This window comes from Cervus elaphus, chromosome 1 (assembly GCF_910594005.1).
Source record: "Cervus elaphus chromosome 1, mCerEla1.1, whole genome shotgun sequence".
NCBI classification, from domain to species: domain Eukaryota; kingdom Metazoa; phylum Chordata; class Mammalia; order Artiodactyla; family Cervidae; genus Cervus; species Cervus elaphus.
In genome coordinates, this window is record NC_057815.1 from 38,181,898 (window position 1) to 38,201,311 (window position 19,414).

Below are 19,414 nucleotides of genomic sequence, written 5' to 3' on the forward strand. Positions count from 1 at the left end.
TGTGCTAAATTGCTTCAGTCCTATCGGACTCTTAGCGACCCTATGGACCGTACACCACCAGGCTCCTCTGTCCATGGAATTCTCCAGGCAAGAATACTGAAGTGGGTTGCCATGCCCTCCTCCAGGGGCTCTTCCTGACCCAGGGATGGAACCTGAATCTCCTGTCTCTCTTGCACTAGCAAGCAGGTTCTTCACCACTAGCGCCACCTAGGAAGCCCCATACGTATGTGTAACATCTATTAAATATACATTTATATTATTTATATTACCTAAGTAGAAAAGGCAGAGGAACCAGAGATCAGATTGTCAATATCCGCTAGATCATGCAAGAAAGCAAGAGAGTTCCAGAAGAACATCTATTTCTGCTTTATTGACTATGCCAAAGCCTTTGACTGTGTGGATCACAATAAACTGTGGAAAATTCTGAAAGAGATGGGCATACCAGACCACCTAACCTGCCTCTTGAGAAACCTGTATGCAGGTCAGGAAGCAACAGTCAGAACTGGACATGGAACAACAGACTGGTTCCAAATAGGAAAAGGAGTACATCGAGGCTGTAGATTGTCACCCTGCTTATTTAAATTATAAGCAGAGTACATCATGAGAAACGCTGGGCTGGAGGAAGCGCAAGCTGGAATCAAGATTGCTGGGAGAAATACCAATAACCTCAGATATGCAGATGACACCACCCTTATAGCAGAAAGTGAAGAAGAACTAAGAGCCTCTTGATGAAATTGAAAGAGGAGAGTGAAAAAGTTGACTTAAAACTCAACATTCAGAAAACTAAGATCATGGCATCAGGTCCCATCACTTCCTGGCAAACAGATGGGGAAACAGTGGCTGACTTAATTTTTCTGGGCTCCAAAATCACTGCAGATGGTGATTGCAGCCATGAAATTAAAAGACGCTTATTCCTTGGAAGGAAAGTTATGACCAACCTAGACAGCATATTAAAAAGCAGAGACATTACTTTGTCAACAAAGGTCCATCTAGTCAAGGCTATGGTTTTTCCATATTCATGTATGGATGTGAGAGTTGGACTATAAAGAAAGCTGAGCACAGAAGAATTGATGCTTTTGAACTGTGGTGTTGGAGAAGAATCTTGAGAGTCCCTTGGACTGCAAGGAGATCCAACCAGTCCATCCTAAAGGAGATCAGTCCTGGGTGTTCATTGGAAGGACTGATGCTGAAGCTGAAACTCCAATACTTTGGCCACCTGATGTGAAGAGCTGACTCATTTGAAAAGACCCTGATTCTGGGAAAGATTGAGGGCAGGAAGAGAAGGGGATGACAGAGGATGAGATGGTTGGATGGCATCACCGACTCAATGGACATGAGTTTGGGTACACTCCAGGAGTTGGTGATGGACAGGGAGGCCTGGCATGCTGCAGTTCATGGGGTCGCAAAGAGTTGGACACGACTGAGTGACTGAACTGAACTGAAGTATAAATAACGTTAGTACTGAATGGAGTGGAACATGATACTTAGCACTTTCTGTCAGAGGTTACAAATCAATTTTATCAAAACTTTGAAAAATTTGTTTCACTTTTCAAGTGTGTTACATACTAAAAGATGTTTGCAATATAGTATGTGCATACGTGCCTGCATGCTGTCACTTCAATCATATCTGACTCTTTGCCACCCTCTGAACTATAACCCGCCTGGCTCCTCTGTCTATGGGGATTCTCCAGGTAAGAATGCTGGAGTGGGTTGCCATTTCTTTCTCCAGGGAATCTTCTTGACCCACGGATCTGAGCACAGGGTTAATTATAAAGTTTTATAAGCTATAAAGCTCTAAAAATAAATGAACATACATGTAACCTGTGTTCAAACAAAAATAAGGTCCTTATGGGGAAAGGTGTAGAAGAGTAATTAATTTGGGAGGTGTTCTCAGAACAAGCACACAGGGTCAAGTATGAAATGACCTAATTATTGCCAGCACTCGGCTGCCACATACAAAGTTGATGAGAGCAGCGTCTCCCACTTGTAACTGCCAAGTGCTACCGTGTGAATATGTATGACCCACCTACTCTAGTTTGTGGCCAACTGCAAGGAGTCCTGATATTCTCATTTCTGCACATGCTTATAAGTTTGCAGTATTAAAAATAATAAATAGATACAAATACATATATAAAGTATGTACACCAAATTAACTTTTAGTGATAAATTGATGGTATTTATTCTCCTTTCCCCTGATTTTTCTATTTTTCTACAATAAACATATATTGCATTGATTAAAATGCTTTTAAAAAATTTTTAAAGGTATATTGTGAGGGTAGAGCCCAAGTGGATGCTGACCTGAAGGTCTTTGTCATTTTTAAGTGTCCATGGAACAATCTGCTTATACTAGTGAGGCAGGGGAACCTTCCCATGACATAAGCAAAGGAAATGAGTTTGGGGTTGAGACAGGAAGCCATAATATCTTGAGAAGTGCCTCTCTCTAGAAAATTAATCAACTTTTGTTTGGTGGACCTGTCAGCCTCTCTTTGAAATATAAATATAAATATTTATATTAACAAATGCCCAGAAAGAAGGACCTGCAGATGAAGTTCCTGAAAACTTGTAACAATATTTATTGAGCAACTACTATACGACAGACACTGCTAGGCTGGAAATCCTAAATATGTGAATAAATAATCTCAGGAAAATATGGTCATTACTATCTTGGAGGTAGTTGAGAAGTTGATCCAGATGTTGTGGGACCTAAATCTTACACAATTGTCAGGAGGGGGAGGACTCTTTAAGGAAAAGAATGTAAAATAAAAAATACAAAACTAAGTGCAGCCCTTGGAAGGGTTCTGTACAAGTAACAGCCCTGGAAGCTTAATCTACCTCTAAGGAAGATACAAAGGGCAGAAGAAACATTAGAGGAGTACCCAGTCTCAGGTTGAATCAGGGAGGTTTCCCAGTAAGAAGGAATCTGAACTAAGAATGGAGAGTTATCGGGTTGAAGTTCTGGAATCTTCTTCTAAGAAACTAAACTGTAGAAGTTCCACCTCTCCCTGAGCACTGGATAAGCTAAAGACTGTTCTTCAAATTTCCAACAAAAGACAAGGAAGAGTCAGACAGGAAGAACAGGAAAGAGCATAGCGAATGGAATGGGATTGCTACACACAGTCAGTCAATGTACCCAAGTACAAATGAACACTTGAGTTAAGAAAAAGAAATTAACACCTCTCAGATTAGAAGAATTAATATTGTTAAAATGGCCATACTACCCAAAGCAATCTATAGACTTAATGAGAGTTCTTTCCAATTACCCATGAAATTTTTTCACAGAACTAGAAAAATAATGCTCAAGTGTATATGGAACAATAAAAGACCCAGAATTGCCAAAGCAATGCTGATGAAAAAGAGAAAAACTGGAGGCATAACCCTCCCAGATCCCAGACAGTACTACAGAGCTACAGTAATCAAAACAGCATGGAACTGGCACAAAAACAGACATATGGATTAACGGAACAAAATAGAGAGCCCATAGATAAACCCATACACCTACCATCAATAAATCTTCGACAAAGAAGGCAAGAATATACAATGTGGCAGGGGGAGGGTGGGTGGTGTAGCTCTTCAGCAAGTGATGTAGGGACTGCCGTGTAACTCAATGCAGTTTGAACACTCCATCATACCATACACAAAAATAAACTCAAAATGGCTTAAAGACTTAAGTGTAAAACATGATGCCATAAAATTTCTAGATGAAAACATAGGCAAAACATTCTCTGACATAAATCATAACAATGTCTTCTTAGGTCAGTCTCCCAAAGTAATGGAAACAAAAGCAAAAATATGCAAATGGGACCTAATCAAACTTGTAAGTTTCTGCACAGCAAAGTAAACCATAAACAAAACGAAAAGACAACCGACAAACTGAGAGAAAGTATTTGCAAATGATGCAACCAACAGGGGCTAATTTTAAAAATATACAGACAACTCATACAACTCAATAACAAAAAACTCACACAACCCTATCAAAAAAATTGGCAGAAGACATAGACATTTCTCCAAAGAAGGCATCAGTTCAGTTCATTCAGTCGCTCAGTCGTGTCCGAGTCTTTGTGACCCCATGAATTGCAGCACGCCAGGCCTCCCTGTCAAAAAGTACAACAAAAGGTGTTCAAAATCACTAATTATTAGAGAAATGCAAATCAAAAGTAGTGCAATAAGGTTTGACCTCATACCAGTTAAAATGGCCATCATCAAAAAGGCTACAAGTAAGAAATCCTGGAGAGGGTGTGGAGAAAATGGAACCCTTCTATCCTCCTGATGGGAATGTAAATTGATGCAGCCATGATGGAAAACAGTGTGGAAATTTCTTTAAAAACTAAAAATAGAGTTACTATATGATCTACCAATCCTTCTCCTAGGCATGAGTGAGTGAGTGAGTGAAGTTGCTCAGTCATGTCCGACTCTTTGTGACCCCATGGGCTGTAGCCTACCAGGCTCCTCTATCCATGGGATTTTTCAGGCAAGAGTACTGGAGTGGGTTGCCATTTCCTTCTCCAGGGATCTTCCCAACCCAGGGATTGAACCCAGGTCTCGGATCGAAGCCGAGTCTCCCGCATTGCAGGCAGATGCTTTACCCTCTAAGCCACCAGGGAAGCCCCAAGGCATATATCTGGAGAAAACTAATTCAAAAATATACATGCACCTCAATGTTGACAGCAGCACTATTTACAATAACCAAGACACAGAAGCAACCTAAATGCCTATTGACAGATGAATGGATTAAAAAAGATGTGGTATATATACAATGGGATATTGGCCATAAAAAAGAATGAAATAATGACATTTGCAGCAATACAAATGGACCTAGAGATTATCATACTAAGTGAAATAAATCAGAGAAAGACAAATATATAATATCACTTATATGTGAAATTTTAAAAAAAGATACGAATGAATTTATTGACAAGATAGAAAAAGACTCACAGACAGAAAATAAACTTAGGTTACCAATGGGGAAAGGGGGAGATGACAAATTAGAAGTTTGGGTTTAGCAGATACACATTACTACATACAAAACATAAATAACAAGGTCCTACTGTAGCACAGAGAACTATATTTAATATCTTACAATAAATAAGAATCTGACAAAGAATTTATGTGTCTACACATATATATGTATATATTTATATAACTGAATCACTTTGCTATAAACTAGAAACTAACACAACATTGTAAATCAACTATACTTCAATAAAAAATAAGTTTAAAAAATTTTTAAAGAAATTAGGGGACTTCCCTGGTGGTCCAGTGGCTAAGACTCCATGCCCCCAATGCAGGGGGCCAGAGTTCGATCCCTGGTCAGATGTCACAACTAAGACCTGGTGCAGCCAAATAAATATTTATTTTAAAAAAAATTAAAGAAATTAACAAATGAATGGGTTCTGTTTTCCTTCACCTGACCTCTTTTATAATTCACACTTATCCTGGTTTGTGTATCTCCTAACTCACAGATTTTCACAAATCACCAAGAAAGGGCTCTGAAGAAAAGCCAAAGAAATAAGGAACAGTGTCTGAAAGAATTCCTCCTGACATAACATGTCTCACACACATGTGGCATGCCTGGTTTCAGGAAGCAAAGTGTCAAACACAAATCTGGACAGATATAGTACAAGCAGACAGTGTTTCCAGGGAAGCATAATATTTTTCCATCGCTTCAATTAGAACATGTGGTTGTTATAAAAGCAGCAGAAGGAGTCTACAATTTAAAAGAGCATCCCATTTGTTTCAAGGCAGGATTAAAGGAGGGACGGGGCGTTGTGGCTGCAGGTATGGATGAAACAAGATTGCTATCAGTGAATAATTTCTGAAGCTGAGTGAGAGTACACGAGACTTCTTTATGCCATCTGCTCTACTTTTGTATATGCTTGTAATTTTCCACAATAAAACATGAAAGAAAAGAAGGAGACATTCCAGAAGATTCTGCTCACCTCTGTCCACCCTTACAAGGCTGGTAAGTTTATCAGGCTGCTTAAGTGTTGAGGTGTCATTCAGGTTAAGTCAAGACACTGTTTTTTCAGATGCTTCCCCCTTACTATCCCACGCCCCCTTTTCACTTCCTAGTGTACTACAGGGCACTCAGATTAAAATGTAAATAGGGGAATGCTTTGGTCAACACTTATGTCTTCAATATAATAAATGCCAGTTTTCTTTCGTGTTTTGCCATAAAGATGAGCCCACAGCGGCACGCTGTGTCACCAGTGCGCAGGCGCAGCGCAGGAAGCGGGAGCCAAAGAGGAAACTTCGGAGTCCCAGCCGCGGGCTCAGGACTCGGATCTGTTGCTTACCAGCTGGGGCACCTTGGCAAGCTACCTAACCTGCATCTCACAGCGGGGGTGTGAACATTAAATAAGGATAAAGACTCTGGCCAAAAGTCTGGTATTTAACCACACTCAGTAAATGCGAATTATTTCCTTTCCTGTCGGAACCTGCCTCTTGTCAACAGCAACAAATAGGAATGGAAGCTGGTGTGACTACCATCTATTTATAGCTGCTGTCAGCCGGAGACCGAGGTGGAAGCGCATACCTCCTGCTATGTTCTGGGTCTGAATAAACTCCTTGGATAGGAGATTTTTTTCTTTCTACCCACGAAATCACTAAATGATTAAATCTGTAAAATGTATAAAATGTTGGGCTGGCCGAAAGGTTCATTTGGGTTTTTCCATTATATGCTATGGAAAACCCCAAATGAATTTTTTGGCCAACTCAATACATAGGCACAAATAAGAAAGAAAAAACTATCCATGCTGTTTCCACTAAAAATAACAATGGTTAACACGTTGTGGTATACATATATATATATATATATACACACACACACACACATATATATATATACACACACACATATATATGTTAATACATATAGATACAGATATATGCACTTTTTTGTGAAAGTGAACCTGTATATTGTTTGGTCACTGTTTTTGTCACTTAACATATCAAAAACATTTTTCACGTCATTAAAATTTCTTCTACATCAATTTAAAACAGCTGCCTAAACTGTACATAATAATACACAATGATCAATACTAGTTCAAAGGATATTTTCATACATCTTTGTATATATTCACAATAAATTAACGTAAATTCTTGGAGGTAGGGTGTTGGGACAAAGTATGCATATATTTCCAGGAGCAGGGCATGGCAACCCACTCCAGTGGAGAATCTGGAGAATCTCATGGACAGAGGAGCTTGACAGGTGACAGTCCATAAGGTCCCACAGAGTCAGTACATGATTGAAACGACTGAGCAAGTATGCACCCATGTATATATTTTAAAGTGTAGAAGGCTTCCCTGGTGACTCAGAGGTGAAGAATCTGCCTGCCAGTGCAGGAGATGCAGGAGACATGGGTTCCATCCCTGGGTCAGGAAGATCCCCTGAAGAAGGAAATGACAACCCACTCCAGTATTCTTGCCTGGAAAATCCCATGGACAGAGGAGCCTGGTGGGCTACAGTCCGTGCAGTCGCAAAAGAGTGGGACACAACTTAGCAACTAACCAAAAGCAACAACAAAAATTGTAAAACATGAAGTCATGTTACCCTCCAGAAAGATTACATAAATGTGTATTCCCAGAACATCATTCTTGTCTTCTTGGACCTGGGGAGTAATTTTAAGTTTATGAATTTACTCATCAAATATGTATTGATGGTTTACTATCTGACTATTTTGCCTCTCATGGGCCCCTCCCCCAGGATCCACCCCCAAAGCCAGTGTTGGGCACACCCCCTAAACCCAAACATTGCCAAGTTCCTGGCACCAGCTGTCTAGAAAACTGAAACAGGAACCCTCTCCAAACGTGAAAGACCTTCCACTCAACTTTGCAAAAGTCCTGCCTGACGCAGTCACTGAGCCGCCTCTCCTCCTTTGCTTTCTGCCTTTATTCTCTGGTGGGAGTAACCATGTCCTGGAGTTTCCAGGGGAAAACCCAGCTAGGGGGACTGCTCCTTTCTCTCCTTGGCTGCGTCTGCTTATGCATCACCACTGTCCTTCCCGAGTGGAAGACTCTCAGTCTGGAGCTGAACGAAATGGAGACCTGGACCATGGGGCTTTGGGAGGTCTGCGTGGATCAGGAGGAAGTCGCCACCGTGTGCAAGGCCTTTGAGTCCTTCCTGTCTCTGCCCCGGGAGCTTCAGGCATCCCGCATCCTCATGGTGGCCTCCCATGGGCTCGGACTTACGGGGCTTCTGCTCTCTGGCTTTGGGGCCGAATGCTTCCAGTTTCACAGGATCAGACGAGTGCTGAAAAGGAGGTTTTGCCTCCTGGGAGGGACTTTGGAGGCATCAGCTGCAGCCACTACCCTCCTTCCAGTCTCCTGGGTGGCCTACACCACAATCCAAGACTTCTGGGATGACAGCATCCCTGAGATCGTGCCTCGGTGGGAGTTTGGAGATGCCCTCTACCTGGGCTGGGCTGCTGGTGTTTTCCTGGCCCTTGGTGGATTACTCCTCATCTTCTCAGCCTACCTGGGAAAAGAAGATGTGTCTTCTCCCCACATGGCTGTTCCTACAACTGCCCCGCCATCCTGTGCGCCAGCACAGGTATCTGATGGCTCGTTCTACCTAATGCCAAGACCTGGGACCCTGTTCACCTAGGACAAGCTTCTGCCAAGGAATCTCTGGGACACAGGAATGTCAGTAGAATCCTTTTTCTTCCTTACCCTCTTCACTGTATATTTGTTTGCCTCATTTTAGGGATAGTGGTCACTGTCCTGTTTGTTCAGGAATTTGACTGTCTTAGTGATGTGATGATCCTAATTTCAGAATGAAAAATCAAAGCACAGTTTCTAAAAACATATTTATCTGATTTAGATTTTATTTACATAAAATGCTTTTAAACTTATGAATTATATACTTGATTCTTCTATTACCAAGAAAAACATTACAAAATTGCATCCATCCTAGAAAAACTAGTCTACTACACATGTAGACAGAAAAGCTTAAGAATATACCTTGGCAATTGAAAATGAAATATTGGCCTAGAATAGCACCTCAGGATAGGAAACCTCCTTGCCTTCATTTTCAGCTTCAGGTGCATGATTTGAAAGGGAGCGTCACAATATATCTTTGCTGTTTTGTAGATTCTTAATATTCCAAAGGGAAGACATATTCTTATTTCTGCTATGATAGGAGGCTGTATGTAGTCTGCTCTGTCTCCCCAACATGAAGGTAAGAAATGGTGTGAGTGAGATAGGGTGGCCAACAATCCTGGTTTGCCCAGAACAGGGCACCTTCAGCACTGGCACTAGGAAGATCTCTGGCGTGGCTGTGCCCAAGGACTGCCCAACATGGGCATATACATGGAAAGAATTGTCAGCTCCCTGGAAATACCTTTTACCATATGTAAACTCACATAATAAATCCCTTACATTTTAATCCAAATGTCAGATGACCTACCTAGGCTGTAGCTACCAATAAAGTCCCTTTCACAACAACGACCCCAGTTCCTTTGCTTGTCCCCCTTCCCTGACCACCAGCCCCAGGTCTTCCCTAGGAATTTCTGCAGGTCCTCAAGAGGAAGCCTCCTGCTTGCTCATAAACCTGCTCATCAGCTGAAATTACCCTGCAAATCCACCCTCTTCCTTTCACTACCGTCTGCCTCCCTCTCCCCAATCAGCTGAGAGTCACCACTGACCCATCAACAATTCCTGCAGGAGAACAACTAAGGGTTCCCAATGTCCTCAGATAGGTCCCTTCTCCAAGGGCAAAGGCACCTTTGCTCGCAGGACCGAGGAGACCTTCCCTGCACACGCTAGTGGTGTGCTTGTGTTCAGATGCCTCTCCTTCTCGCCTGGCCTAGCCCTGGCATCTTGAGAATGCCAGGTAGCCTGGCATTCTCATTCAAGCAAGAATATGCACATACAAGAATAAACCATTTGCCAGCGTAGACCATAGCAGTTCCCTTTTTCTGAGGAAATGAGTCTGCCCAGGTGCAACTTTGCCTGCAGTATCTGACTCACTTACCTTCTCACCCAGAATAGCATCCTGTAGGGGTCAGTTTCTCCAGAAAACTCTTTTCCCTTTTACATATCCTTTTGTATATCTTCACTTCACATACACAGATCCAAAAACCTCAGGTAAATGAAATTTTGAGTATAAAAGGGGATTGCATCAAATTTGTATTCTGGCTTTCTCTGGTTTTGATGCCCTTTTTATCAACTATTCTTTCTGGATTACATTTCAAAGATCTTGAGGCCAAGTTTCAATCAGGAGTGAAGCTCAAATATCCAAGAGTTCTCCTTGGATCCCATAGGATCTCCAAGGAGGACCCATGTCATCATTCATCCATCTGGTCATTCATTCACTCTTTGAACAAATATTATTGTCTACCTACCACATGCCAGGCATTGTGCTAACAACCAGGAATAAGACAAAACTTGTCCCTGCCCCTCATCTAGGCAATTAGGGTAGACAAATACTGACAGGGAGTCACATCAGTGCAAATTATAATTGTGACAAACTTTACAAATTTGGAAAGGTACATGGTCCCATGGGCTTCCCTAGTAGCTCAGTGATAAAGAATCCACCTGCCAATGCAGGAGACATGGGTTTGATTCCTGGGTGGGGAAGATCCCCTAGAGAAGGAAATGGCAACCCACTCCAGTATTCTTGCCTGGGAAATCCCATGGACAGAGGATCCCAGCGGGCCACAATCCATGGTGTTGCAAGAGAGTCAGACACGACCGAGTGACTAAACAACAGTAACACGTAGTTCTATAAGATCATGCAATAGGAGGAATTTAACCTGGTTAGGTTCAATGAGTGGGCACCCTAAGGAAATGGTAACTGGCTAAAAGCTGAAGGGTGGACAGCAGTTCTAGATGGAGAAAGAAGAAAGTGCAAGGCAAGGTTGGTGAAATAGGAAGGAACCAGACCATGCAGGGCCTGTAAGGCCTGAAGAATGTTATCTGTGTTCTTAGAACCACAGGAAGCCAAGCGTGGGGCCGGGAATAGGAGCTCAGCTGACATGCAGGAGCCCACCCCACTTTCCTAACAACTTGTCCCTGTGCCATATCCCTGCCACACAGCCGGGTGGGGATTAAGAATGACAATGCACTTTCACATATCTTGTGCTTTATTTACTGTTGTTTTGAGGGTTGGTTTTTTGTTTTTTTTTTTTTTGAGCTGGGGAGAACAGATATTATTTGTTTTCCTAATGAGGAAACGAAGAATTTAGGCAACATGCCCACAGTGAGTAATTAGCTGGCAGAGACCTGAATCCCAGGTTTGGATGCCGTGGCATTCTCTCATCACCCCAACTGGTTGCTTCATGGGGATGGGCTGAACAAAGGAAAAACTAGCACCCAAGCAGAAGAAAAAAAAAGACCTATAAGAAAAATCTTGCGCTCTGTGCATTTGTTGGGGTCTAAACAGGGTCTTTGTTGTCAGATAGCTCACCTGCTCCTGCTGGTGGCTTGCAGCCCTCACCCTAATCCCCAGGGTGCAGGTGCTGATGATGTTTTCCATCAGTGTGTGATTATGACTTCCTCTGCAAAGAAAGGGCACAAACTAAACATCTGTTAAGGGGGGAAAAAAAAAGTCTGTCTTCCTAACTCTCCTTTAAAAAGGACACAAAGGCATTTAAAAAAAATTCAGGAGTGGAGCAGGCACTGTTGATTGATTCCCAAGCAGTCAATAGCATGTCATCCCCTGAAGGAAGTAATTTGCATTCTGGACAGAATCTACTTTTCGAGAAAGAATCTGAAGAAGATGCTTTTCACCTAAAACTGCCACCGTGCTTATCTACCTGCTACTTTGTAGGGAAAATAATGAGAAATAAAAATAGAACTCATTAAATCTTAACTTCAGCTCAGTCTTTTCTCATACATTTGTGGTAAATTAGCATTAAAAACATTTCTTTATTGTGGTTACACATGAAGAAGTGTGTTGTCATATGTATGAGAAACAAAAAGGGACATCAATCAATTAAGGTTTCAAGCCGAAAGCTTTTATTATGTGCAAGGCGTCGTAAGAAAATAACTCAGGGACTTGCCACACCTGATGCAGTTAGAATTTGATGAGTTCCATGCTATCTTCTCCCCTGGCCTTCCTTTGAATCTGAACATTTCACCATTTGCAAAGAAGGCATTCCAGAAAGTCCCTGTTAAAATATTCATCTGTTACCCTTCTGAGCCTCTGGGACTACCTCTAAGGGGAAAGTCGCAAGGGTGAGACACATTTTGGAATGGGAGGAAAATCAGAAATAGTTTCATGGGCTTCTGGACTGGAGGTGTGTCTTAGCAGCCAGGGTTAGGGTAACACAAAACTCAGAGGTCGGAAAATGTTTGTAGTCACTGGCCTCTGATATAGAACTGAAAGAAACTGGAATCACATTCCACTCTAATTTGTGGATTTATTTTTAAAGCCAGGTGTTCTTGCTATCTCAGCCATATCGATAGTTGCCCAGAATTTTGAATAGTACCTCAAAGCTAAATCCAATGGGTGACATATGCCTTGGGTTCTTCAGGAAACCCTGTGTTCTGGACAGAGGAGCCTGGCAGGCTAGTCCTTAATAGCTGCAAAGAGAGAGTGAATTGACTTAGTACTAGTACTCACTCTAAAGACAGGGGCTCACCACTCTGCTGCTAAGAAGTAAACTGGTGGTCAGCCTTCACACAGCCCGCCAAAGAGAAACACCCAGACTCAGCAGGGAGGATTCCTGGAAGGGAATTCACAACAGTCGGGAGCATTGTGATGTCTCCACCCTTCCTTGGGAGGGGGGGCGGTGGGGAGATGGACCACAGGAGAACCACTCACAGATGCAGCTGTTCCCAGCAGGGAAGATGGTATCTGAAATGTACCCATCCCACCCTGCTGAGCGGCGGAAACTGCTGGATGACGGAGGCACAGAGGAGGGTGCCTGACCACCACTGGAGCAGCCCGAGGCAGGGGGCTGGCTTGGGTGGGGCGAGGCAGCAGCACCAGTCCTCCTGCCTTTTACTGGTGCGTGGATGGTTAAGTTTTCTGTAACCTGAATGGGTGCTGGGGAAGGCAGTCTGGGGGGCACTGTCCGGAGCATTGCTGGAAGGTGGGAGGGGTGAGAGCAAGAGCTGAGAGGAGTGGGAGAGCTCAGTCAGAAAGTCCCAACGCTGCACCAGGGAATGATGCGGAGGTTTTGCACAGGGTTCTCTGAACAATCGTAAAATACCCCACACAAGAGCTAGTAGTTGGGATTCCTGCCATAACAAAGAACTAAGAGATTATTTTTTTAAATATTGATTTATTTATTTGCTGTAGTGGGTCTTAGTTGTGGCATGTGGGCTCTAATTGTCCAACCCAGTCAGGAAATCGGTGTTTTCAAACTGTGGCACTGGAGAAGATTCTGGAGAGTCCCTTGGACTGCATGGAGATTAAACCAGTCCATCCTAAAGGAAATCAACCCTGAATATTCATTGGAAGGACTGATGCTGAAGCTGAAGCTCCAATACTTTGGCCACCTGATGCAAAGAGCCAACTCATTGGAAAAGACCCTGATGCTGGGGAAGATTGAAGGCAGGAAAAGATGACAGAGGATAAGATGGTTGGATGGCATCACCGACTCAATGGACATGGGTTTGAGCAAACTCCAGGAGATTGTGAAGGACAGGGAAGGCTGGTGTGTGCAGTCCATGGGGTCGCAGAGTCGGACACAACTGACCGACCGAAAAAAAGTTCTTAAAAGAGCTAACAAACCCCAACAGAAGAGGACTGCAAGGCCAGTTAACCAGGGAGAGGCGAATCCCAGTCTCCAGGGAAGTCATGCAGAAGTCGTGTAACCTGCCCAAACTCTTGAATCATCCCAGGTTAAGGGTCAGGTTGGTTCTTTCCCCACCTTGGCCCCAACGTCCCTTCTGCTCATCCTGCTTTTTCACAACCCTTGAAGTAAGTAAAACCATTCTTAGCCTGAGGCACTTTCCTGACCCTAAAAGAAATCAAGCAGTACCTAAGGCAGCCCCAGCACCCTGCTGGGTGGTCTGAGCAGATCCACCACTACAGATGTCCAGCTGTTCATTTCTTCAACAACTGTAGATTTTCAAAAGCTGATCAGGAAATAACTAATGTGAAAAAGCAAAAGATCTTACAAGACTTCCAAGGGCAGTCGAGTAGTTGTTAGTAGCACAGGTTGTGAAGTGAGACACACCAAGGACAAGTGTCCTGGCTCCACCACCTAGGACACCTGTGACCTTGGGCAAGCCAACAGTCCTCATTAGCATCCCAGGGTTGTTACATAACTGTGCACACCACTCAGTAATGACAGGGATTTAAAAGCCAAGGGCAAATGGTAAACAGTAAAAGTCTTCCCAGGTGGCACTAATGGTAAAGAACCCACCAGCCAATGCCAAGAGACGTGGGTTTGCTCCGTGGATCTCCAGAGAAGATCCCCTGGAGGAGGAAATGGCAACCCACTCCAGTATTCTTGCCTGGAGAATCCCATGGACAGAGGAGTCTGGAGAGTTACAATCCATGGGGTCGCAAAGAGTCAGACATGACTGAAGCAACTTAGCACACACACAATCAATGAGTAAGAAAATTAATCAATTCCCCATGAAAAAAATCTTTGCAGTGAGCTTTAAAACACAAAAGCACCTCTGGACATCTGTAAAGGATGGCGTAACCATTCATAAGACCAAAATATAAAAAATTCAGCTTCAAGAAAATAACTTTTTTGACTTCTAAATCAAATTACAATGTGGATACACTTACATACAATGCAACTAGCAAATGAGATGAAAACAGATCAGACACCACTAGATGCTGCTTAAGAAGTGACTTGCCTTTGTGAAATGGAGTATCTCCTGCCATATCTAGAAAGGAGGTCACAGCCATCTGTGATTCAGGCCCTCCACATATTCATTTCTGAGCCCAAAGGACCCGAAAATGGAGAACGATGCCCCCAGATAGCTGAGATGCATATGAAAGGAATGAGTGCAGTGAGCCCAGATGCTTGCATCTTTCCATACAGACAAGAGCGCTAAACATGATAGCTGGTTTTCCTTAATTAACAGTAATCTTTGATGTTCAGACTACCTGCCTTTCTTTGGTACAAACTTCTGTATAACCTGACTCCTTCCCCCATCGCCTCCTTGGAGCAGTTTCTCAGGGCTACTTGAGAGGCTGCCTCCCAGGCTTGAAGTTCTAAAAATTCCCACTGAATAAAACCACTCTCTGCTTTCAGGTTGTGACTATTTTTAGTTGACACTTTTCATTCCCATCAAGCTTCTTAACTCTTTAATCTGCCCTTTTCTTTTTAAGAAGAAAAACTGAAACATGAGAAATGCTTACTGAGTCCATCCGTTTCCAAAATAGAACATATATAAACAAAGGCCATACTGCATACCAAAGGTAAAACAAATACTTTTATTGCACATTTATAAAATCTGCATAGTTGTAGCAAGTCTTTGACCCTCCCACAATTCCCCTGGCAATCTTTAAAATTTGGTTAAAACATAATACCCAATCTGGAGCCTTTTAAAAATGGTCAATGGGATATTTCTCTCTCTACATATACATATATATATATAGTCTTTTTCTTTTTACAAACCCACATCCCCTATTTTTTAAAAGGAAAAAAGGGGGCGGGGCATCGAAATGTTCTTCTGGACCAGCAGGAGCCTTAGCCATGTGTTTTAGCCATTTTCAGATGCTAGAAAATTTTACCTTTAAATAGTTTACAACATTGAAAATGTGATCTTTAGTCAAGTTTCACAATGCTGCTATTCCATCTGATGTCCTTAATGCTTTCTCCTTTCTTTCACTCAGGACTGAGTATGAGGTTTTCTGGTTTATTTAAAAATATAAAATAAAATAGAAGAAAGAAAGGAGAGGCAGCTTTCTTTTGACTTTTCAGCATCTTACTGCCACATGACCTTATGTTCTACCCACATGTGAAAGGGTGGCGGCTCATCAACAACCTATTTTTTCATCTCCTGTCAAGAGCCAGGCAACAACCCATTTTTTCATCTCCTCCCTTGCAGTTAAATTTTTTTTTAATGTCATCTGCATCTGATAAAATAACGAGTAGCTGTTCATACAGTTCAGGTCCTGATGAATCACCCTTCTAGTCTGCTGTCAAAAATACTTATGCCTGAAGGATACTCTGAGGCTCAGAAAAGCCCAGGCTGTCTTGTAGGGACAAGAGACATTTCAGGGCTTCTGCCACAAATCAACGCCTTAATACACTGGTTCCTGCCTTTTTTTGTGAAGTCACTTCTATGATTCTGTACCTAAAAAGTGCAGTTTTATTTTCAATCCTTCTTTACACACACAGCATAGTTAGGATCTGGATCTGAGTCTCACTTTCCCACCTAATCCCTTTCGTAGGGTAAACACTGTGACAACAGACTTCTGTGCAACAGACGGTCAACCAAAGACCAGGCTGGGTCTTGAACACGTGGGGGCTTATTTCACTGTCACAGTTGACACTCCTTGAATTGACTCCATGACAGCTGCAAATCGGCTACAAAGGTCATAGGGAGAATTGGGCCGAATAGTTGGAGGCTCCTTTAAGACAATGATTTCTGCAGAAGGATCTAGAAGTCTGGGTAGAAATTCCCCTAAGCACAGTTGCAGATTTTCTGTGGAGGGAAAATGGATGGTTAGTATACAGCTAAATAAATCTCTTGAGTTAAAACTAGTAAGTCTGTAACAATCTCCAAGTTCAAAGCACTGTTCTGGCCAGCTAATGAAAAATGACGATTCCTTTAGACCAAATCAAGCGCAAAGACCTATTTGCCGACTACAGCAAAGTTTTAGGTCATTGTTTTAAGTCATCTGACATGCGCCAGGATAACACTATATACTCACTTCATTATGGACATGTCTTTTAGTCGATCATCCTTTAAAAGTTGAGAAAGTGCCATAAATATAATGTGCTGTAAACATACTGCCATAAAGATAACACTGGTCTTATCCTTCAATTAAAATATACCAGTGTGTACACGGCATTAAGTAAGGCTATAACGTCACACATAGTTTAAACAAAAACTGAAAACATTAAAATGAAATTCTTAGCTACTAATTATTATAGATTTTTTCAATATATATCATAAACTTGAACACTTTGACAAATCAACAGAATATCTTTACATCAGTAAGCAACAAAGAGGCTTCATATTAGGATACATTAACAACTTTCTAAGTCAACCAAACTCGCCTAAAAATATCTAGTTTTAGGCTCCCTTTCCAAAATGCTTTGGACAGGCACAAACATCCCCTTTACTAATTTATTAACCTTGAAGGCATCATAGTTAATAAAATGTTTATGTCTTACAACTTCAAGTCATAGGAAAATTTAATTATGGCACCAACAGGTAATCAAGCAGCAAAAACAGATTTTTTAAATATTTAAACTACAAACTTCAAGTTCAGATTTTGGCAGGTGGAAGAGTAACAGCAGTCTAACACTGCTGGAGAGCAGTGATTTTTTTTCTCAAATAGCGCTGTGTGGCCGGCTGTGGAGGTGATTCAGCCATCAGCGGAGATAAGGGAGGCTAAGGACAGGGGTTCGGGGCCCTGTTTCTTGTTTCAGTACAGCAGGTACACTTGCACGCATTTACATGCCAAGGGATTCCAATCCCTTAAAAAGGTGTGACAACCAGTGCTGCAGAGTGAGTCCACTGCATTTCCAGAACTCTCAAGGGTCTCAGAAATTACTGGCAACGGCAACAAACACCACACCTGCGATATCCTGCCCCAGGTAAGAGCACCAGTGGTTTCTCATGACCTCAATGGCATCCAGGTCATCCTTGGAGATGTCGTTATTAATGATAAGGTGAATGCAGGGAATGATCAACTCATTCATCACATTAATGCCCTCTGTTACAGAGTGCTCATCGTTTGTTTCAAAGAGAGAAGCTGCTTTGGCATTCAGTTCCTATGGATAAAAACAATGGGGAAAAAAGTCTCAAAAAATATTTAAAAAAGTAGTTCCCAAACTTCATTGTACATTGGAATTGCCTGGGGATCCTTAAAAACCACAGATGCCCCAACCCACTCATGCCAATTTGATTGGTATTTGGCTGACCTAGACACTGGGATTTTTTTTTTTTAATGCCCCCAAGGTGATCTGAATGCAGCAAAGCCTATGACCAAGTGGCCTAAACTTATAAGTCAAGGTCATATTTAACACCTGTTTCTATCAAAAGACCTATTCTATGGTTCTCACTCTTCACCAAAAATCAAAAATCACCTGCAGAAGACAAGGTGCTGCCCAGGCCCCTCACCAGGAGACTGGTTTAACCGTCTGGGAGAGGCCTGGGCCACCAACACGTGAAAGCCCTTAGGTGATTCTGACACACACCAGGAGTTGAGACCCAGAGGCGGAAAGAAGCCAAATCCTGATTAGTGCCTTCCTGTGGCAGCTGAGCAGGACGTTCAAAACGTAATCTCTATTTGGTGATTTAAAACATAAAAGCATTTGCGGTCCATCAAATCTACAAGGCTCCCTTTTCAGCTTCAAAGTGCCATGCCATATCTACAACTGACCCAGGAATCCAAGGATAACCAGAAAATGAAGTTTCTGAGATACATACATGTCACAACTTAATCTCCATTTGGCATTAACAAAAGGTAGTGGCAGAAATGCGGGCCTCACTCCGGGTGGAGGGTGATCCTGCTGGGTGGCAGGGAGGCCCAAGGCAAGCTCAGCCTGAGGTTAAGCCGCCTCTGCGGCTTTCTGAAGGACAAGCGCCTGGAGGGACCCCGGGGAGGTGGACAGACCATGGTGGGCCTGCCCACGCAGCAGCCAAGCGCAAAACGACCGGGCGAGATCGCCTGTGGTTCATGGCAAGGATGTTAACGCGACGGCAGGACCAGTCCTTACAGTTCAAAGCTTTTAAAAACGAGTCTCTTCAGACATTACGACAGCTTCTCGTCTACTAGCCTACTAGTTAGGGAACACAGAAAACACATGTTTCCTAGATGCTTTCCATGTGCCAGGCGCAGAGAACAAGGCTGCTTAAGAAGAGGATCTACGCTCACGGAACTCACAATCTAGCAGAGAGGTGTGTGACATAAGCTGTAATGCGGCACACACAAAAGGCACCAGAAAGGGGAGATGTGGTTCTCATCTAACTTCTATCGGGGCGGAAGAAGAATGATGTTCACTGAAGTAACTTCATCTGTTTCAATGTAAAACTACTCTTGAGGGTTTAGAACAACCTAAAGCCTGCAGGAGGGTTTTTTTTTTTTTTATGTTATATTTCTTCCTGGCTTCTAGGAACAGAGGTAAACACAATAAAACACAAAAATCGTCAGGCTCTATAAAGAGTACACACCAGAAGGCATTTTCTTCGGTACAAAGCGATCACCGACTCCTTCACGCCCCGCTGGGGCCCCTTCATCAGCAGAGCGGCATTGCTTTGGTAGGCGTACACCAGGTAGGAAAGCGCCTCTTGGTACCTGAGAAAGTTATTGATGAAAACAGCTCAG

At 42.7% G+C, this 19,414-nt stretch overlaps 2 protein-coding genes and 1 long non-coding RNA gene across 10 annotated transcripts in view; 2 read left to right on the forward strand and 1 right to left on the reverse strand.

Moving 5' to 3' along the window:
* Positions 1–5,740: 5,740 nt before the first annotated feature.
* LOC122674749 lies at positions 5,741–6,372 on the forward strand. The gene is made up of 2 exons (XR_006335206.1): positions 5,741–5,959; positions 6,177–6,372. It is a non-coding gene; the product is annotated as an uncharacterized LOC122674749 (long non-coding RNA).
* Positions 6,373–7,829: 1,457 nt separating this feature from the next.
* Positions 7,830–8,783, forward strand: CLDN25 (claudin 25). The gene has a single exon (XM_043874319.1). The coding sequence runs from the start codon at positions 7,910–7,912 to the stop codon at positions 8,600–8,602; it is 693 nt and encodes a 230-aa protein (XP_043730254.1). The 5' UTR covers positions 7,830–7,909; the 3' UTR covers positions 8,603–8,783.
* Positions 8,784–15,320: 6,537 nt separating this feature from the next.
* Positions 15,321–19,414, reverse strand: part of USP28 (ubiquitin specific peptidase 28) — a 66,258-nt gene continuing 62,164 nt past the window's right edge. For 7 of the 8 annotated variants that reach the window (XM_043899612.1, XM_043899603.1, XM_043899594.1 and 4 more), the window contains 3 exons: positions 19,261–19,384; positions 17,663–17,858; positions 15,321–16,560 (listed from right to left, as the gene is read on the reverse strand). In XM_043899612.1, coding sequence (XP_043755547.1) covers positions 16,385–16,560; positions 17,663–17,858; positions 19,261–19,384 — 496 coding nt within the window. In that variant the 3' untranslated portion in view covers positions 15,321–16,384. The remainder of the gene's footprint in view (positions 16,561–17,662; positions 17,859–19,260; positions 19,385–19,414) is intronic. The other variant, XM_043899648.1, reaches the window with a different exon arrangement.